A 22,927-nucleotide genomic window follows, 5' to 3' on the forward strand; every position below is an offset into this window, starting at 1 on the left:
ATATCTAGCATGGCCTTCAGCTACGTTATTTGCTACGACCTAGCAAGGCGCCAGTATCCGTACTATTGATAATGTGAATCATGTACCATAAAGAGCGACGTTCTCCATTAATGGATTAAAGTTAAGTATTCCACCAGCTACGTCCGTTTTTCTCAATTCTAATTCCCTTGTCATGTTCCAGACCTCACACCAGCCTGCGTGAGCTGAGATGCGTGCATTTCGGCCTCCTTTAGCAATACGGTTGGCTCTCCTGCCAACTACAACAGTTCCATTCTGTACATGTTCCTGTTTATTCAATTTTATGATGCTGCTTTTACAGGGTGTTCAGAATATCAGTGCCCAAACTAACAGGGATGATGATGAAGGCTAAACCAAATATATTTCGTTAACCAACCATGTGTCGGAAATGCATGTTGTTGGAGTACTGAGTATGTAGGAGGTTAGTGTGATTGGGAATTAAATGGTGTTAATTTTTTTTCATTGCTTTATTGCTGTTTGTTTAATGGTGCTCATTTCAAACATTTCTTATAATGTAATAGTGGTTAAATTACAATAAATGTTGAAAATGAGCAACATTAACCTCAGCACAGAGCCACTATTGATGTAGCAGGGAATCTCGTGTTCACTGGAAAATGTGTTGTGTTCTGTGTTTGTGTGGCTGCTGCAAGAATTTGTGCAACTAATTCTGTCTCTGAGCCAACAGAGCTAGAATACATCTTCGCTTTCACATAGCACCAGAGAAAGAAGCTAATGATGCGAGATCTGGGGACTTTGCAGGCCATGGTGCATGTCACGTGGTTCTCCCCATGTGTAGTGCTCCGTGTTGACACTGCAATTGAGATGCAGGCACTAATGCTACCTACAGTTTACTTATCCAGTGCTGAAGAGCATGACATATTACATATCTCGATCTAACATTTGGTGTAGCAATGTTAGACACGACAACATTTATCTACTCCTATAATGTATGAGAATGGTTTGAAAAGTTCTTGGAATCACCATGAGAGATCAGCGCTAGCACAATGAATTGTTCTCGTGATATTCATTGGACAGTTGCCTGTAAACACGTGCCACATCTGAGCTCTTGGAAGAGCTGTGGCGGTGACATGGCTCTGTTGTTGTTCTCACATAGTGATTTGCGAAGATGAAAAAAAAAAATCAAGATCCGAGCAGGGATTAAGTACTTTGTAAAGAAAGGTATGAAAGTAAATGACATTCATGCCAATTTCCAGAATGCACTGGGGGCTCTGTTCCTTCATATTCAACTGTTGCCAAGTGGACAGATGAATTTAAATTTGGTCGGGAGAGCTTAGATGATGATCTGCGCAGTGGTCGGCCAAGATGTTTCACAACTCCAGAAATCATTGCAAAAATGCACAACATGTTTGTGGAGGATCGCCAATTGAAAGTGCGTGAAATTGCTCACTCTTGACAGATGTCATCTGGAAGGGTGTATCACATTTTAACTGAAGAATTAGAAATGCAAAAATTATCTGCAAGGTGGATGCTGTGACTCCTGACGCTGGATCAGAAACACTTGTGCCGTCACCATAGCAAAATTACACGAACTACAGTACTCAATGTTGCCACATCTGCCTTATTCACCTGGTATGAGTCTGTCAGACTTCATCTCTTCCCAAAACTGAAAGCTTTTCTTAGTGGACGAAGATTCTTTTCAAAGGAAGAATTGATAGCCGGAGTTGACAACTATTTTGTAGGCCTCCAGGAAACTCATTTTCGAGATGGGATGTAGGCACTGGAACATGGTTGGATCAAATGCATTAATCTACAATTAGACTACGTTTAAAAATAAAAAAATGTTTCAGTGATATAAGTACTTTTTTTTCTATCATGTTCCGAGACCTTTTTGAAACCACTGTTGTATTATCTATGCTTGCTCAGTGCTCAAGCAATACGGCTTTCAGGCATATGGTTACTTTATGACATATATTTGATTTTGTCTCCTGTATCAGACTTGTTGGTTAGGGCACTGAATTTTTTAATGCCCTGTATAGATGATCCACTTTATTTAATTTTGTCATGTAACATGAACATATTCTGTTGAGAAGGTTAACTGACATTTAAATAGTTTAGGCATTGTGATAAAAAAAATAGTTAAAGGTTCCTTCCGTCCCTTTATGAAGAACCTGCACCTACCTGTTAACATTGTCTCAGCATACCATCAGTAGGGAAGCTGAGCGAAACCTACTGTACTTTGATGTGAACCAGACTGCAATTAAAGTTACTAATCTGTGTTTCGAGAGAAAGTTGTCACACGAAATGAAAGATTGGAAATTTTGTCCTTAATCAATATATTGTGAAACTTATGTGAACAAGTATCACTGCCAAGCCCATGCTAGTCTTAACACACAATCCCTTTCACTCACGTTAGCAAGTTTATGGTGTTGCAGTTCCAAAAAACGTAATAGCTACAAAAATACGGATTGTTTTGATTGAGAATTCTCGCCAAATATTAAGTCTGTCAGTACCTAATGCAGTCACAGTTTTTAGCCACCGACCTGCTCAATATGCTACACAGAATTTGTCTTTTTCTCATCACAAAATTCACTTAAAAATTCCGAAATTTCTACACACCCATCAGAATAATTATGCCATCACTTTACCACACTTTTGATGTATAAACACTGCTAGATCCAGCAACTTATCACTTCCATCGGAACTACTACTACACACGTCCGAACTGTTTCATGACTAGGCTTCAAATCCTCTCTAGAATACTCTTAAGTCTTCTCTACCAGCAGAGAAAGGCATGCGAAGAATATTGCTTTACCATTGGTCAGTTTACTCAACAGCCAATAACAAAACAACATTCTCCCGCGTCAGTCATTCTCCTGCGTCAGTCCATGCTTTTCATCAATAACCATTCGCAAAATAATAAACCTAACGACTGCACTTTTTACCGATACAATTATCTAAATGCTGAAGTTTTGTTTATGCATAAAGTTATTTACTATTTTTATTTATACCTGAATTAACTTTCCCTTTACCATAAACTTACTTTACAAATATATTCTATAAAAATCCCCTTTGTCCACATCCATACTTCTTCGAAATGTTCCCACACTAAATGCCACTATAGAACTCGTTAAACAATTATCTTCATATTAACCTTAAACCACACTCGCGCATCATTCATACTGCTAAAACACATTTATAACATTTTACATACACAAAAAGCCATAATAACACTTTATGAAAATACTAGAATAGTTTATGAAAAACATTCTATAACTTTAGTGCACTCTAGTGGGCACAATCGAAACTAAATCAGTCCCCTACCCAGTATTGTCCTCTATTGGCTGATAAATAAACTAGTTGCGCGTCCAGTCTTGCATCACCATCTGTCACTATCCAGTTCTGAGACACATCTCCCAACTAACTGCCTCCAAGGCAGGATCGGTATACGGTGCAACACCTCAAAACACACACATGACTGTCTGGCCTATTGTGGTGGATGGTCCGGCTGGTTATAAAAAAAATGGATAGGTCACATTTCTATAAATTCTCTCTTGACTCCAGCTGTACCATTGAAAACACCATTTTTAATACCAAAAGCCTATTTTACCATTGTTGTGTTGGCTGAAGAGCCAACACCGTGTTGTTAGAGGAGGCCGAAATGCACGCGCTTTAGCTCATCCAGGCTGGTGTGAGAAGGTAAGAACTGTACTGACGTGAGGTCTGGAACATGACAAGGAATTAGAAGCCAGAAAGCAGACATAATTAGTTTGATACTTAACTTTAATCCATTAATAATGAACGTCGCTCTTGACTGTACATGATTCACAATATTATCAGTTCAGAATACATTCTTGAAGAATATGGCGCCTTGTTAGGTCGTGGCAAATGACGTAGCTGAAGGCTATGCTAAACAGTTGCCTCAGCAAATGAGAGCGTATGTAGTCAGTGAACCATCGCTAGCAAAGTCGGCTGTACAACTGGGGCGAATGCTAGGGAGCTCTCTAGACTAGACCTATCGTGTGGCGGCACTCGGTCTGATAGTGGCGACACGCTGGTCTGACGTACACTAACGGACCGCGGCTGATTTAAAGACTACCACCTAGCAAGTGTGGTGTCTGACGGTGACACCACAATCGTTATTTTCTGACTTCTTATGTATTACATATAACTGTTTGTCATGTACATGCTGTGCCCAAAAAAATTATTACACAAAACATGAAATCATATGCATTGTAAAGCCTGAATGTGTGATTACACCCATGTGAAAATCCTAGCCTAATAAAAATATATGAAACTTACAGATTTGAGGTTTTATAAAAAGTCTTTGACAGATGACTGTTTTCCTCCTGTAGCCCTCTTCTGTGCTGCAGTATCCCTCTGCTTACACAAAAAGACGATATTATCTGGCATTACTTCCTCCTGCTTATAAACCTACTGCAGCACTGCCTCAGTTGTCCTGAATCCTTCTGAATGTGGGATGAAATTTCTCCTGTCATCTATAAATTTGAATCTTCCTCTTCTGTGACTTCCCCATGCATCACCATTTTCACACTATCATTGTCAGTTAGTTCATCAACTTCATTATTTGCCATTCATTTTGTGACACCCTCTGTATCGACATCCTGACAGCCCGGTACATTTTTGAGCAATGAAACAATATCATTGTTTCCATCTTTGGCTTCAGTTTAACACTTGGATTCAAAATTAAAGTAGTCACTTTCATGGTCTAATAGAATTTTCCAAGACCTTACAACTGATATGTTTAGAATCTTTTCCCATGCTTCAGCCAACCACCCGAAGATATCTCTTGAGAATGACCACGCAGTCTTCATTATCATCATTCACTGCTATCAAAAAACTGAGAAGATGGTGGTGATATTTCTCCTTTAGCATTTCAAGGATTCCCTGGTCCATTGGCTGACAAAGAACTGTCACATTTGGTGGTATAAGTAATGCTCTTGTATCTCCATTTGTGAGTTCATCACTGGCAGTACATGAAGGTGCATTATCAAGAAGCAGCAGAGCTTTCTTCTATAAATTGTTTTTCAAATATTTCTCTATAGCTGGTAAGAATTCATTTTGGAATCAGATTTTAACGTTTCCTGAATTTGTCGATGCTTTCTTTTGATGAGTTTAATGCAAGGGAAGTTGTTGTGGTTGGCAGGAGAGCCAACACCGTATTGCTAAAGGAGGCCGAAAGGCACGCGTTTTAGCTCACGCAGGCTGGCGTGAGGTCTGGAACATGACAAGGGAATTAAAATTGAGAAAAACAGACGTAGCTGGTGGAATACTTAACTTTAATCCATTAATGGAGAACATCCCACTTTATGGTACATGATTCACAATATCAGTAGTACAGATACTGGCGCCTTGCTAGGTCGTAGCAAATAACGTAGCTGAAGGCTATGCTAACTATCGTCTCGGCAAATGAGAGCGTATGTAGACAGTGAACCATCGCTAGCGAAGTCGGCTGTACAACTGGGGCGAGTGCTGGGGAGTCTCTCTAGACCTGCCGTGTGGCGGCACTCGGTCTGCAATCACTGATAGTGGCGACACGCGGGTCTGACGTATGCTACCGGACCGCGGCCGATTTAAAGGCTACCACCTAGCAAGTGTGGTGTCTGGCGGTGACACCACAGTAGTGATTTTCAGGTTTTTGAAAGCTCTAGGCTTCCATGATCTCGCTTGCAATCAAAGTCTTGGTTTGAAGTTGTCATTTGCATTATTGCAAGGCAGTACATATGGTAACTTGTTCTTTACTTTCCTTGTATCCACGTTTTGAAGGAAGCTTTTCTGTAGGGAGCATCTTGTAATTTAAACCACTCACATCACAATTTTATTACGGTTCACAAAAAATTCCCTCCTCATCAATTAACTTTGAAAGAAAGTCTTTAAGCATTGGCACAGCCTCTTTATCAGCAGATAAAACTTGTCCAGTAATGGCAATCAAGTGAATATCAGATCGTTTTTTCCACTGATCCAACTATCCCTCACTCACAGTACGTTCTAAATCTTATGTTTCTATTTGCCACTGAAATTACAGTGCTTTTTCCTGCAACATCAACTCAGTAAATGGACAAACGTTTTCCTCCTAAATGTTCATGTCACAAAAATTGAATTGAATTGAATTTTATTTGATCCTGTAAGATTATATTGTGTACAGTAAATGTGCGTGTAATATAGGACATGTCAAAGTAGTAACATTCTTTATCACTCATTTTTCTAACATTTTAGCTTCAATTTTTATGTAATTGATAATGAATAATAATGTATACAAATTTAATGGCATCAGTATTCTGCAATGTTTTAAAACTCTTTTTCAGTGAGATGGTCTTTAAGTTTCTTTCGAAAGTCATTGTCAAGTACACTATCTTGCAGGTTTTTAGGCAGACTTCTTAGTAGTCTGATACCAGACTACTGGGGTCCTTTTACTAGCATTGCCACTCGGTGAGGTATGCTCCATACTTCATTCTTCCTTCTTGTATTGTGGGTGTGTACTCTAGCATTTGTAATCCAGTTGTCACTACCTTTTGTGATGTACATTATTGTTTTGTATATATACAACGATGAAAAAGTTAAGGTACCTAACTTCTTGAAACAGCTTCTGCATGTTTCAGAGGTTTTTCTTCTTAAAATGGTCCTAATTGCTCTTGTTTGTTTGAGTTTCCCCACACAGTCACTCCATACTGTAAGTATGGTTAGAAAAGTCCATGATACAATGTACACAGAAGGTTCTTGTTTGAATACTGTGATAGCTGCATCATTAAGAATATGACAGAGCTCTGTTTCTTACAGACATTATTAATAATAATTCCCCCCCAAGAATACCTAAGAATCTAGCAGATTCTACTTCTTCCAGCCTTGTTCCGTCAGCCTCTAAATCCATGTCTACAGCCTACTCCTTGTTTTTAAACACTGCATACATAGTCTTTTTTAGATTTATAACCAGTTCATTTTCCAACAGCCTTTGAGCTGTGACATTCGCAGATATGTATGCTATTCTCTCGAGGTGTTCCATATTTTGGTTACTATTTAATGTTGTCATGTCATCAGCATACAATATTTTCTTTTCTTCCTCCTCAACACCTATATCATTAACAAACACATTAAATAACAATAGCCCCATTACCGAACCCTGCGGCACTCCATATTTGACGGGTTTGGTTTATGATTGGTATGAGTTTCTTAATGATATATACTGCTTGCGGGTGCACACGTATGATTTTATCCATTCACCTGGTTGCCCGTGAATGCCATAGTTGCCTAATTTTTGTATCAGCATTTCATGGTCAGAAACATTGCAGAAACCACCTTTATTTCATCGAAGAACTGTAAAATGTATTCTGTTAGACTGGCAATTGCTGATTCTGTGGATTTGCCCTGTCTGAAACCAAGTTGTGAGGGTATGAGAATGTTATGTTTGTCCAAATAATTTACTAATCTGGTATACATAAACATTTTTAGGATTTTTGAGAAACCTGATATAAGTGAAACTGGTCTGTAGTTGTTGGGGTTGTCCTTATCCACTTTCTTGTACACTGGCACCACCTCCATTATCTTCAATTTTTCTGGAAAAATTCCATCTCTGAAAGAACAGTTTGCTATGTTCAGCAGTTGTGTTATTATCTGCTCACTTACCAGCTTTATTACATGATTTGATATTTCTTTTACTTCAGTCCCTGTATAGGTTTCTGTAGTTCATCTTCTATGACTGGTCTTAAGAACATAGTACCGCATGATATTTTTGGTACCTTAATGCTCTTCTGTTTTTGACTATTTCTTTCCAATTTTAAATTTTCTACTACACTAATATAGTTATTATTCAGTATGTTTGCTATTTCCATACCATCTGTGACCATTGTGTTGTCTATTTTAATTGATCTAATACCTTCTTCTTTGTTTGACCCATCTTTTTCCTTTCTTTCAGCATTAATTCAATTCCAAGCTGCCTTTGCCTTGTTTTTTGAGTTCATTATGGTGGTGTCAGTTGCTCTTGCTTTTGCTTCTCTTATTGTTTTTCTATACTTCTTTTTTAACATTTGATATTTTTCAGCTTCGTCCATCCGTCTCAGATCCTGCAGCTTCCTTTGCTGTTCTCGCATTTCACTGGTAATCCACTGTTTTGATCTTGCAGCCTTTCTTGTCTCTTTACTTTGTGAAATGCTACATTAAAATGGTATTTAATTGTTGAAATAAATGCATCATATTTTTCGTTTACACTCTGGGCCTGTAGGGTTTCATTCCAGGTTTCCTTACTTAACATTGTTCTAAAGATGTCGATATTTTGTTCACTGATGATCCTAATTTCTTTGGTTGTTAGTTTTGGTTCTGATACTGTGCAATTACTTCTGCAAAAGCTGATTAGTTGTCCATGATGATCAGGTATTTCTGTCTGAACTACACGTGACTCATAATTACACTTATTAGTAATTATGTTGTCAATAACTGTCTCACTTTGTGAAGTCACTCTTGTTGGTGCTGTTATTGTTACTTTCATGTTATGCTGTATTAACAATTCTTCAAAATCCTGTTTTATTTTTGTGTGTCTTCCCATGTCAATGTTGAAGTCTCCACATATAATAACGTTTCCCTTCATATTCATTCTCAATAAGCTAGCAATTTTTTTTTTTTTTTTTTTCAGAAAGATGCTAATATTGCCACATGGTGATCTGTACACACAAAACACTCAAAATTCTCTGTCACTGTACCAGTAACTTGGAGGTCTTTTTCTGTAGCTATGGGCAATGTAGCAGCTTCACTGTTTACATTCTTTATGAGAGTACCTGTTTCGATATATATATACAAACACCACCACCAACATTATTTAGACCTGCCGAAGTAACTAGCTAGTTTGTAGTCCATTATTATAATATTACATATTTTACTTTCAGTTAGTCCATGTTCACTGATGCATAATGTCTGGTCGTACTTCACTCAGGAGTACTTCTTCTATTTTTTTGTTACCAAAGTATTGAATATTTTGATAAAGTACTTTTATATAGTTTTTCTTTTGTTGGTTTACATGTTGTGAGCCGTTTTCTGAGGCAAATTCTTTAGCATCGTCTTTGTTTGTATGGGGCTTATATTTTTCTTTTCCAGCTAGAGTGTACGATTTTCACACCCTTCAGGGCATATTAGTTTCCCTTGCTTCTAATGATTTTACAGACATCTGCTAACATTCTGCTGAATTTTACAGACCGCAGTCTATTTAAATGCAAGCCATCCTTCACTAGTGAGTTTTCACATAGGAATCTGTTTGGGTCTATAAAAACTGCCCCAAGACGATCACATTGTTCTTTAAGAGCACAGTTTATTTTTCACTCACTGACCTTCTGTTTATGATTCCAATAAGTATCAGCCAAGATTCTGCATACATATTTCTTGCAGAACGAATCATGTTTCTTGTTTCATTTGCCATATCTCCCTCACTGCTTCTCCTTAACGAATTTGTTCCAACATGAATAAACACCCCTTTATAATTATGTCTGGTTCCAGAATCTGGTTCTGTAGTAGCTTGTCTTGCATTTACCATATTTTTAAAATGTTTACCGAATTGTTGCGTTTTAATTCCAGGTTGTCCGTCAATCTTGCAATTGGAGACTGCAATATTCTTCAGCAGCGCGAATCGCCAATTATTAAGAAGTCACTTTCCTTTTGTTGTGTATCTGTCACCTTGTTTTTCCTTTTGCTATATGTCACCACCTTCCATTTATATTTATCTTCCAGTATTTGGCTTACTGAGTTTACCGAGACATCAATGGGAACAGTTGAAATGATGTTGTTTTTAAAGTCCGATCGTTCACTCGTATTTTCATGATCTTATAGCTTTTTCGTTTGATGGTTTTTACACACATAGGACTTCTTTTCTTGTATTAATGTATCGATTTCTTTCTTGATGGTCGAAAGTTCGGTTTTTAATGCCTCAGTGTCACTTTATAGTAGGCCTAACTTTATAATTTCATTTTTTGTATCAACTGCACTTACAAGATTGGCCATTTCGTCACGTAAACAACAATGACATGTCCACGGAAAATTATCGCTGATGAATTTTACATTTACTTTCACACATTTTTCGTGTAAGCAGTAGTTTCATTTGATACACAGAATATCCTTCATCACACGCTTTTCACATTCTCTACACAAAGAAATGTTCATTTTTTGCCGTTTTAACGAGAGAGAAGCATCACTACACTTTCCTATTGGCACCATCTCAAACTTCCTTAATTTCAAACCATGGAAAATCCAGAATAGAATTTAACAATATTACAAAAAGGATAGTTGCTACTCACCATATAGCGGAGATGCTGAGTTGCAGATAGGCACAACAAAAATACTGTCACAAAATGAGGTTTCCGCCGACAATGCCTTTGTTGAAAAAAAACACACACACAGAGGTCACACATACATGACCACAGCTTCCAGCAGCTGAAGCCAGACTATGGGCTGCAGTGGATGAAGAGAGAGGCAATTGGATGGAGGTAAGGAGGAGGCTGGGTCAGGGAGGGGGAGGGATAGCAGGGTAGGGGTGGGTGACTGTAAAATACTGCTAATGGGAGCGTGCAGGGTCGAGGTGGAGAGAGGGTAGGGCAGCTAGATGCAGTCAGGAGGTTATGTAGAGGGCGGAGGATAGAGGGTGGGTAGTGGAAAAGGTAAGAAGTGAAGAGACTGGGTGTGTTGATGGAATAGAGGGCTGTGTATTGCTGAAATAGGAACAGGAAAGGGACTAGATGGGTGGTAAGGACAATGACCAGTGAAGATCCAGAGGCCAGGAGGGTTACGGGAATGCGCAATAAATTGCAAGGAGAGTTCCCACCTGTGCAATTCAGAAAAGGAAGTATCCAGATGGCACAGGCTGTGAAGCAGTCATTGAAATGAAGAATGTCATGTTGGGCAGTGCAATTAGCAACAGGGTGGTCCAGTTGTTTCTTGACCACAGCTTGGCAGTGGCCATTCATGCTGCTCTATGGCTGGACAGTGGGACTTTGGGAAAAAAATGGAAATGATCGTATGGCGTCAGTGGCTAGGAGTTCACAGGTGGCAAGTGGGACTTTAGGAGGTGGTGGGTGACTGGAAAGATCAGGCATGGGAGATATGTTTTTATACAAAGTTGGGAGGATAATTATGGTTCGTAAAGGCCCCATTTAGGCCCTCGGTATATTTCGAAAGGGGATTGCTCGACACTGCTAATGCGATGGCAAAGGGTGGCTAGATTGTATGGAAGGAACTTCTCGGTGTGGAATGGGTGGTAGCTGTTGAAGTAGAGGAATTGTTGGTGGTGGTAGGTTTGATATGGACAGAGGTACTGATGTAGCTATCTTTGAGGTGGAGGTCAAAATTGAGGAAGGTGGCTTGTTGGATTGAGTAAGACCAGATGAGTGCCCACCCGGTTAGCTGTGTGGTCTAACGCATTGCTTTGCAGGTGGGAAGGGGTGCCAGTTCCTAGCACTAATCTGAATGGCAGATTAGTGTCGAGGTCCAGTGTGCCAGCCAGTCTGTAGATGGTTTTTAAGGCAGTTTTCCATCTGCCTTGGCGAATGTGGGCTGGTTCCCCTTATTCTGCCTCAGTTACAATATGAGGCGTGTTTTTTAAGTAAGTACCATTTTGAAATTGAAAAAAGGCATGCTACGATATCTCAATAATTTTATTTTTACATGAAAGCCTGTACCTTAATCTACGCACTGACGCCATTACAATCTGATTCTTCCTTGTTTATGTTGTGAACTGAGTGTTTAAGATGCCTCCGATAATCAAGAGTCCCGCTGACTATGAAGTATGGGCTGTTATAAGATTTCCTAGTGCTAAAGGCCTAAAAGTGATAGATATTCATCGTGAGATCTGTGCAGTTTACGGAGGAAACATTATGAGTGATGGAATGGTAAGAAAGTGGGTGAGAGCATTTAAAGATGGCCACACAAATGTGCATGATGAACAACGGAGTGGGTGTCCTTAGATTGTTAATGAAAGTTCGGTGCAGGAAGTGCACAATAAGGTGAGAGAAAACAGATTTCCTCCTTGCGGGATGACTTTCCTACTGTTTCTTGTAGTGTTTTGTATGGCATTGTGACCGAGCACTTGAGTTACCAAAAATTGTGCGCACGTTGGGTACCGAAAATGTTGACGGATGTGCACAAAACCAAATGTTTAGACAGTATATTGACTTACCTTGAGCAGTACCACAACGACATTGATGACTCCTTAAGCCAAATTGTTACAGGCGATGAAACATGGGTGGCCTAAGTCACACCAGAATCAAAGCAACAGTCCATGGAAGTTGAGCAAGGGCATTGTTTTGCTGCAAGACAATGCCCATCCGCATGTGGCAAATTAGACGAAAGATCTCGTCACATCTTTTCGATGGGAAACTCTAGATCATCCTCCATACAGCCCCGATCTTGCACCAAATGACTACCATCTGTTCCTGCACTTGAAGAAACACCTGGGCAGTCAGCGTCTTCAAGACAATGACGTCCATACAGTGGTGATGCAATGGTTAACAAGTCAGGCAGCAGTCTTCTATGATGAGAGTATTCAAAAAGTGGTACAACGTTATGACAAGTGCTTCAATATTGACAGAAATTCTGTAGAAAAGTAGATTAAGTTACAAGCTTTCATGTAAAAATAAAATTATTGAGATATCTTAGCACATCTTTTTTTTCCCCCAAACTGTACTTACATAAAAAACACGCCTCATATGTCAGCAATTGCTGCACAAACACTGTCTCCACGTATGCGCACACCATACTTACTCTACCACGCAAACATTTAGGGTTGCACTCGTCTTGGTTCGGTGTTGGGTGAGTGGACTGCTGTTGTCTGTTGTGGGATTGTGAACCACTGAGGGCCATGGCGGGGGCAAAGCCTCTCAGTCGTTTCTAGGTCCCCAGTTCGATACAATACAATACAAGACCAGGTGAAGCAAATGGGAGAGAAGGTGTTGAGGTTCTGAAGGTATGTGGATAGGGTGTCGTCACCCTTGATCCAGATTACGAAGATGTCGTCAGTGAATCTGAACCAGGTGAGTGGTTTAGGATTCTGGGTGTTTAAGGAGGATTCCTGTAAATGGCCCATGAATAGGGTGGCATAGGGTGGTGCCATGCTCGTGCCCATAGCCGTACCCCAGATTTGTCTGTAGGTAATGCCTACAAAGGAGATGTAATTATGGGTGAGTGTGTAGTTGCTCATGGCAAGTAGGAAGGAGGTTGTTGGTTTGGAATCTGTCTGGCATTGGGAAAGGTTGTGCTCAATAGTGGTAAGGCCCATGGGCATTAGGGATGTTAGTGTAGAGGTAGGTGGCATCAATAGTGATGAGCAGGGCACCGTTTGGTAAAGGAACAGGAACCATGGATAGTTGGTGGAGGAAATGTTGGTCTCTTTTAGGTAGGAGGGTATATTGCAGGTAATAGGCTGAAGGTGTTGGTCTATGAGACCAGAGATTTTCTCAGTGGGGACACAGTAACCTGCATGTAGAAGGTAGGAATGCAGGGAGTCGTAGGGGTGAGGAGAGAGATGGACTCTGGGCAGAGGTTTAGAGATTGGCCTAAGAGACAGTAGATACTACTGAATTTCTGGAATGGGGCCACTGTGGCAGGATTTGTAGGTGGACGAATCTGACAGCTGGTGGAGTCCTTCTGCCAGGTAGTATTTGCAGTTCAAAATAACAGTGATGGAGGCTTTTTCAGCAGGTAGTATTATAAAATTGGGATAAGTCTTCAATTCAATGACTCCTTCAGAGCCATCTGGATCCTTGCCACCAATACTGGCTTTTCTGAATTCTGCAATGTATCCTATGTTCCCATAACCCTCCTGGTCTCTCAATCTTCTTTAGTCATTGTCCTTACACAGCTAGCCCGTTCCTTGTTCCCATTTCAGCACTAGAATACCCTCTATTCCACCAACATACCCAGCTCTTTACTTATCTCCTTTTCCACTACCCCCTCTCTCCCCTGCTATCCATCTAACATTCTGAGTGCACCAAGCTGCCCTACCCTCTCTCCACATTGCCCCTGCATGCACCCAGTAGCAGCACTTTACCATCCTCCACCCCTACACTGATATCTCTTCCCCTCCCCACTGCAGCCTCCTCATTACCTCCTTCCGGTTGCCTCTCTCATCATGTGCTGCTGCTCTTAGTCTGACTTCAACTGCCAGAGACTGTATGTGTGAGATGCATTTGTGTGTGTGTGTGTGTGTGTGTGTGTGTGTGTGTGTGTGTTGTCTATGTTCGACAAAGACCTCGTTGGGTGAAATCTCATTTTGTGACAGTCTTGTTGTGCCTATCTGCAACTCAGCATCTTTGCTGTATGGTCAGTAGCTTTCACAGCTTCTTTATGTTTACCTTTCAGCATTGTCTTCCGTACTTTTTATTCCACTTCTTCTAGCCTGGGAAGCACGCCCCTTTTCAGTTTCTGCTCAATTTTTCTTCCAGTCTCCAGCAGAACCTTTTACAACCGTAACTCCGAAGCAATAGTTTTGGCTGCTACTCCAGAATCCAGTTATATTACAGCACGTAGTTTCTGGTCCATAGTAAATACAAGTTTTTCTTTATCACCCACTTTGGACTCTTCAATTAAAAAACAAAGGACTGCTCAAAATGATTATTTAACAATGCACACCCTTTTGACATCTGATATGTGACTAAAGAAACTAAGAATGCAGGGTTGCCAGCAGAGCTGCTCTCAGTGTGTCTTCATCAGTGTTTGTGACCAGTGCAAGAGAGCTTCTAAGTATCATTTGTTGAAGAGTGGTTACGGTAACTTATTCAGTATTAACAATAAGGTATAGTTGTGATTCCAGATGTGGTAGAAGCAAAAGAGATGTATAAAAGATTTTGAAAGTCCACACAGCATTGTAGCTGGTGCCTGCTTGCTAAAGCTTTGGAAAAGTACAGTACATAAAATAAACTAATTCTCATTTTATCACAGTGAAGTATTATGGCGCTAATTAAGCAAGCCGGGTAGTACAAAGGCAGGATAGACCCCAGCTGGATAGTTGAGAGTCTTCTGTACATATATGAATTTTCCCCAGGCGAGCAGTTTTACATTTAGACAAAAAAAAGTTTTCTATTTTGGATACTGGGACAACTACACTCATTTGTTTCTCTTCAGAGTGCTGTTTCCAGAGTTTTTAATCGTGATTATTGCACTATGCCCATGGAAATAAGTCACATTGTACATAGTTTATGTCCAGCTTCTGCTGCTTTGTTTTGTGGCATTCCTTTTTGTCAGCAGCACATGTACAGCTCAGTACTGTTGATACACTCTATAATGCAATGCTGGAAAGTTGTAGTTGGCAACATTCAATGGAAGAACTAGAGGTAACCACTCACTTTGTTGCTGAGCTGTAGACAGGCACCTAAACAAAATTGAATTCGTAGTTAATCTTTTAGAAAACGTAATTCCGTGGAGCTACATAATTTCTTGGAAGTAACAGGTGCGTATGTGTTTTGTGTGTGAAGGGTAGACATTGTCCAAATGCTTAGTGAACATACAGATACAGTTTTGTTTATGTGACTTATTTACCATTCAGTGCTTTAGCTATGCTGTATAGTGAGTGACTGTATTTACTCCTTCCATTTTTTGATGCAGTCTTTGCGTGGCTTGTACAGCATAATCAAGACACAAGTTTCTACTTCAGAATTGCAGTAATTCACGTGGTCTAACTTGATTTCCATTCCATACTAGATTAACTGTGTTATTTGCATCCTTTGACATTGAATTAACTTCCACAGATATTTAAGTTTAGCACATAGGTCTGACAGTAATTATACTGATTTTAAAAGGATAATTTAATGGATGATTCCTTTCTTTCTACAGTGTAAATGGCAAGAGGTATTTTGAATGCCAGCCAAAGTATGGAGGATTTGTGAAACCAGTACATGTTACAGTTGGAGACTTCCCAGAGGAAAATTATGATCTGGATGAAGAACTGTAATATATTGGAAACATTCTATTAATGGTGGGATTGCTTGAAACAAGGCTGAAGCACAGTGCACATTTAAAGACACTGTTGTAAATATTTTTTTACATTAATGAGCTGTTTTGTTAATTTTTGTTGCTTCTTTTAACTAATCACACTTAATTTAATATTCATGTGCCTAACAAATGACATATTTGTGCACAACACAACATGTGATATTAAAAATAATTGGAACATTCCACTTACTATCTCTGGATTGCTGTTCATTTGCAGCTAGGCTAAGACTTGCAAGAAAAGACATTGAGACTGCTAAATTCATGTACTGCCTGATACTTTTCAATTGTAAAATGCACATTTATTGGTTAATACAGAAAACAAACTCAACTGTGTTTTCAATTTCTTGTGATGCAGTATTTGAATAATTCATTTTTGATCACAGGGATTGCTGTATGAAGGACTCAAAGGTATAGTGGCAGTGACAACTGAGAGATAAACTTACAATTGCTTTGCTGTGTAACAGTAGAATAATGCAGTAACTGAAGATATTGTTCATTGAAATTCATATTATTATCACAATAACGATCATTTTAAAATAAGAAAAGAGCTTTAATGCCACAGGCCATTCATTACTGGTGCATCATTAATACTATTGTCATTGTCATTATATATTTATTTATTTGTTTACATGTCAAGTTCTGTAGGACCAAATTGAGGAGCAAATCTCAGAGGTCATGGAATGTGTCAGTACATGAAATTAAAACATTAGAGTAATAACAGATAAAAATAAAATGTTTATGAACCTGAAAAAAGTCAATCTATAAGTTTAAGTAAACACAATCAACAATACATCAAGAATCAGCTAAATTTTTCAAGGAATGTCTCATGCGTTTATATCAGAAAAGGAACACAGTTCAAATCTAGACATGACCTCAGTACAGTAAGTGAAGACAAACACATTGAAATATCAGCTATTGAATTATCAGGGCTCGATATCACCAAGAAATTAATCATTTTGTGTGTGTATAGATCTCCCAGTGGTAGTGTGGACACTTTTTTCAATAAATTAACAGAAGTTCTAGATAAAGTCTCAAGTACAAAGGTCAACATAATTCTGTGTGGGGACATAAACATCAACACTAATATCATAAATGAATCCAGCAGCACCTTCATAAATATCCTTCAAAGTTTTGGCATGTCCCTATTGGTCAATAGTGCAACAAGGGTTACTACAATGACTGCATCAGTAATTGACCATGTGGCCACAAATATAGACAGGGAAAAATGTGATGTAGCTGTAAAAGATCTCGGACTATCAGACCATCTCTGTCAAATAACAACAGTAAAATCAGGCATCGAATCATTCCCTAAACTACAAGACTATAAACGACATCTATCAGAAATCAAAATAAAAGATTTTTCAAAAGAACTAGAAAAACAAAGCTGGGATGAAGTGTATAAGGAAACCAATGTGAATATGAAATTCTCCAAATTCTCCACGTTGTTTAAATTGAACTTTGAAACAGCATTTCCAAAAGTATTGCATGACTGTATCAACATCTCACAAAAACAGATGGATAACAGCAGGTATTAAGAACTCCTCCCAAACACTTAAACACCTCAGTTCCATGAAAAAGATTCACAATGATCCAGAATTCTTAAATTTCTATCATAGATACAAAAAGATTTATAGGAAGGTGCTGATTGCTGCAAAAAAGTCATTTAATGACAAAATAATATATAATGCAGAGAATAAAAGCAAAGCAGTCTGGGATGTTATAAAAAAGGAAACGGGGAGAGGCAAACAAACGCAGAATAACATACTGCTAAGGGAGGGGGATAAGGTAATAAATGATCCAAAACACTTAGCAAACTATGTAAACGAGCATTTTTCAAGTATTGCAGAGAAGTTACAGCAAAAATTCCCCAAAACAAATATAACACCTGCAAAAATTGTTGCACTAGATACAATGATGTTACTTCCAACCACAGAGAATGAAGTCAATAAAACTGTTCAAAAGCTAAAAAATAAAAAGTCAGAAGGCTTAGATGATGTACCAATGTGTGTACTGAAACAATGCATAGGGATTATACAAGGCCCATTAACAAATATAATAAATGAATCCTTCACATCAGGGACATTTCCAGAGCAGCTAAAACAGGGAAGAGTTGTACCTTTGCTTAAGAAAGGTAATGCAGAAGACATAGAAAATTACCGGCCCATTTCCCTGCTGTCAGCATTCTCAAAAATAATAGAAGCAATTATGAAAGACAGATTAATGAATTATCTGAATAAATACAATCTTTTAAGCAAATCACAGTTTGGTTTTCGAAATGGCAAAAATACGGAGTCAGCCATAGTAGAATTCACAAAAGTTGTACTTAATGCTCTTGATAAAGATGAGTGTGTCACAGGCATATTTTTGGATCTTTCTAAGGCTTTTGATACAGTCGACCACAAGATTCTATTAAATAAATTAGAAGCATTAGGAATAAGAGGGGTAGCTAATGACTGGTTTCGATCATACCTAACAGATAGGGTACAAAGAGTAGAGATAACACATACTTCAAATAGATCTACACATTTAGTAAAATACTTATCAGAACCAAAACATATTAATATAGGGGTTCCACAAGGTAGCATATTAGGACCAATACTATTCCTGATATACATCAATGACTTTCCCAGTAGTGTTACTCATGGTGAGAAAATTCTCTTCGCTGATGACAGCAATATTATAGTCACTGAGAGAACAAGAGAACTCCCTACCGAGAAAGCAAATGAAACTCTCAAGGAAGTTTACGATTGGTCAATAAGCAACAAATTGACATTAAACATAAAGAAAACTAATGCCATGAGCTTCAGTTTGAAGAGGAAAAATGACAATGTTAAATTAAATGTAGATGGCACCTCTATAGACTGTGTAACAAATGCAAAATTTCTAGGAATGAATATTGACTCTCAGCTGAAGTGGTGCGAACACACAAAGGTACTTGCAGACAGAATGTCATCAGCATGTTATGCCCTTAGAATTCTATCATCTGTGTGTAACATGCAGTGTCTTTTAGTTACATATTATTCATATGTACACTCAATTCTTAGCTATGGCATTCTTTTTTGGGGAACAAATCCACAAAATATGAACACAATTTTCAAACTCCAGAAAAGAGCCATAAGAATAATAACCAGAAATAGTAGTCGAGCTCATTGTAAAGATCTGTTCAAAACACTGGGAATTTTAACTGCTCCATGTGAACACATTTACCAGTCAGTTGTACACATCAAAAGTAACATTGGCAATTACTGCACAAACAGCTCTGTCCATGACCATGCAACAAGAGATAGACTCAACTTACATTTACCAAGAAAAAATAAACATAAAACTCAAAACAGCATTTTCTACCAAGGAATAAAACTGTACAATAAATTACCAAAAGAGATTAAAGAAATTTCAAAAATACACTTATTTAAGAAGGCAGCTAAAAAGTACCTGTTATGCAATACATTTTATACATTGAAGGATTACTTAGATAAAGCAGAGTAGGGGTTTGATAAAAAAATGTTATACAAACAAATAATAATAATAATAATGATGATTATAAAACATCCAATATTCCACATAACACCTTCACTTTATTATTTTTCTTCTTTTTTCCTTTCTAGAGACACTCTCCCCTCAAGCTATGCATAGCACAATACTAACACCTCTTCCTCTTTCTGAGCTCAACATCTCACTCATTATGAAGGGATGCTGACTCAGTTTTTCAGGATAGCAAATGGGAACTTGCAGTACAGAAAATGGCCCAAGGATCACCTGTGTGTGTGTGTGTGTGTGTGTGTGTGTGTGTGTGTGTGTAGTGAGTGAAGTGTTATGAAACAATGTGTGTATAGTGTGTGCAGTGACTGATAGTGAAATATGAGTGAATAGTGTGGCATTACATTATTTAATGAGTTATTTGTAAATAAATTATTGTATACCAGGAGTAAAATCTAATGATTGTCTCTAACTAGAAGTCTGTAAATATATGTGTATACGAATTAGCTTTATTGTAAATTGATCTAAGCTTGTAAATACTTTGACATGTCCTATATCCTTGTAAAAAGAGATCTACGGATGAATAAAACTACTACTACTACTACTACTACTACTACTACTACTACTAACAGAATAGAAGGAGTGAGCCATGAGGAAACTCTTCAGTTTTGATTTGTAAGTGCTTGGATTATTGCTGAGATTTTTGAATTCAAGTGGTAGCTTATGAAAATGGATGCAGCAGTATACTGATGAACACCTTTCTGCACAAGAGTTAAAGGAAGTCCGATCCACAGGTTTGGTTTCTGCTGAGTATTAACTGAGTGAAGGCTGCTTATTCTTGCGAATAAGCTGATATTGGTAATGTCAGAATACCCAGACTAGTGAAACAGGGGTCGACAAGAAATTCGGGAACTTACACCATTTATTGCCCGAACCTCCTGTTTCTGAGTCAAAAATATCCTTGTAGAATGGGAAGAGTTATCCCAAAATATAATACAATATGACATAAGCGAATGAAAATAACCAAAGTAGACTAATTTTCATACTGAATGATCACTCACTTCAGATACCATTCAAATAATAAAACTGGAAACATTAAGTCTTTGAACAAGATCCTGAATGTGGGTTTACTATCTATCTAAACACCTAGAAATTTGATCTGTTCAGTCTCACTAATCATATGCCCATTCTGTGAAATTAAAACGCCAGGTTTTGTTCAATTGTGTGTTAGAAACTGTAAAAGCTGAGTCTTACTGTGATTTAGTGTTAGTTTGTTTTCTACAATCCTTGAACTTAGGTCATGATCTACACTAATTGAAACCGAGCCAGTGTTGCACTCAACATCCTTTACTACCAAACTAGTATCATCAGCAAACAGAAATATTTTAGAGTTACCCGTAATACTAGAGGGCATATCATTTATATAAGTAAGGAACAGGAGTTTCCCCAACACTGATCCCTGGGGCACCCCCACTTGACCGTATCCCACTCAGACCCCACATCACAGCCATTCTCAACATTGTGAATGCTGTCTGTTGCTAAAGTAAGAGGTCAACCAATTGTGAGCTACTCCCTGTATTCCATAATGGTCCAACTTTTGGACCAATATTTTGTGATCAACACAATAAAATGCCTTAGTTAAATAAAAATACGCCTAGCATTTGAAATCTTTTGTTTAACCCATCCAGTACCTCACAGAGAAAAGAGAATATATAGGCTATTCAATAACTTTAGCAAACACTGATGGCATAGAAATAGGTCTAAAATTGTCTACTTATCCCATTCTCCCATTTTATAAAGTGGACTTACTACTGAGTACTTTAATCGTCCAGAAAACTGACCATTCCTAAAGGAAAAATTACAAACATGGTTAAATACAGGGCTAACATGTGCAGCACAGCACAGCATGTCCCAAAAAGAATGACCCAATTTTAACTTGTAATAATATTGAGATAAATGTCATTAGGTAATTGAAACAGCACTAAATGTTATTAGGTAATTGAAACAGCGCTAGATGTAATCAACATGGTCTACAGTTTCAGAAAAAGTCCGCTAGATTTTGCGACGAGTGCTGACCTGGAGCGTGCAGCCAGTCTCGTGCAATATGGTGTCCATGCAACAGAAGGCATATTATGTTATTGAATTTAGTCATATTCAATCAGTGATTGCAGTTCAGGCGTTTCATATTCGATTTTGTGCTATACCACCATCACTAAAGAACAATCGATGGTGGTATAAACAGTTTGAAGAAACAGGGTGCCTCTGTAAAGGCAAAAGTCCTGGCCAGGCACATGTTCCTTAACAAACAGTGGAACAAATCCAACGACGAGCATTTCAGTGGAGCCTCCGCAAGTCTAAGCGTCGTGCTAGCCGAGAACTTGGTTTACTGCACATGACAGTGTGGCGTTTGTTGTGGAGTCATTTAGCCCTCAAACAACACTGATTGCAACTGGTACAAACTCTTCAAAATACTGATAAAGTGAAGCGAGTGGACTTTAGCAATGCTATTGTGGAGGACTTGGAAGATGACACTTTAAAGTTGCAGTTGTTATTCAGCAATGAGGCAACTTTCCATATTAGCAGTAAGGTTTACTGTCATAATGTGCAATATGGGGACTCGAAAATCCTCATGAAACAATTGAACATGAATGTGATTCATCAAAAGTGAATTATTTTGTACTGTTTTGCAAAGCAAAGTTTATGGAGCCTACTTTTTTGAGGAATAAACCGTAACAGGACAATCATGTCTTGCAATGCTATGGAACTGGTTATTCTCACAACTTGACCCTGACAATTTCATCTATCAGCAAGATGGAGCACCACTGCACTGGCACAACAACATGCACAGTTTCCTCAATGCCAACGTGCCTCAACGTTGGATAGGGCATACAGGGCCACGAGACCAGGCTTTACACTCTTGGCCTCCTAGGTCCCCTGACTTAACACCATGTGATTTCTTCCTGTGGGGATATGTTAAACAATGTGTTTATGTTCCTCCCTTACCTCATGACATTGATGAACTAAAAACCAGAATATCAGGTGGTGCTGTAGCTTTAGTGACAGAAGACACCTTAAGCTCGTTTGGGATGAATTTGGCTGTCAAATAGATGTCATCCCCGCAGCCAATGGAGGACATATTGAATATTTATGATGGATTTTTATAAACTTCCATATTTTCTGAGTAATTTAGCATGCAATTTGTTGGTGTTAAGCCCTTCGTCCTAATAAATAATTCTGTTTAAAATCGGGTAGTTCTTCTTTGGACACCCTGTACTTTAATATTGTGCTAAGCTCTCCATCACACCCTTGAGAGTCATTAGTCTTCAATGATTTAATTATTGACTCAATCTCCCCCTTACCTGTACCACAGAGTGTCACTATCAGCAGCTGAATCAAGTACCCTATCCATTCCTTGTTGGTTCTCTTCACTTATGAGAAATCTTGCCTTGTAGCAAGGTTGCTTGTGCATTTTTCTGTGGAGATGCTCACCTCAGAGGCA

General features: G+C 38.6%; 1 protein-coding gene across 1 annotated transcript in view; it reads left to right on the top strand.

Annotated features, from left to right (window-relative positions):
- LOC126281609 (tubulin-folding cofactor B) overlaps window positions 1-16,279 on the top strand; it is a 68,471-nt gene extending 52,192 nt beyond the window's left edge. Inside the window, exon 6 of the mRNA XM_049980716.1 lies at window positions 15,793-16,279. Within this exon, the coding sequence (XP_049836673.1) occupies window positions 15,793-15,910 (118 nt within the window). The 3' untranslated portion in view covers window positions 15,911-16,279. The remainder of the gene's footprint in view (window positions 1-15,792) is intronic.
- The last annotated feature ends 6,648 nt before the right edge of the window (window positions 16,280-22,927 follow it).

This window comes from Schistocerca gregaria, chromosome 7, assembly GCF_023897955.1.
Source record: "Schistocerca gregaria isolate iqSchGreg1 chromosome 7, iqSchGreg1.2, whole genome shotgun sequence".
Lineage (NCBI taxonomy): Eukaryota > Metazoa > Arthropoda > Insecta > Orthoptera > Acrididae > Schistocerca > Schistocerca gregaria.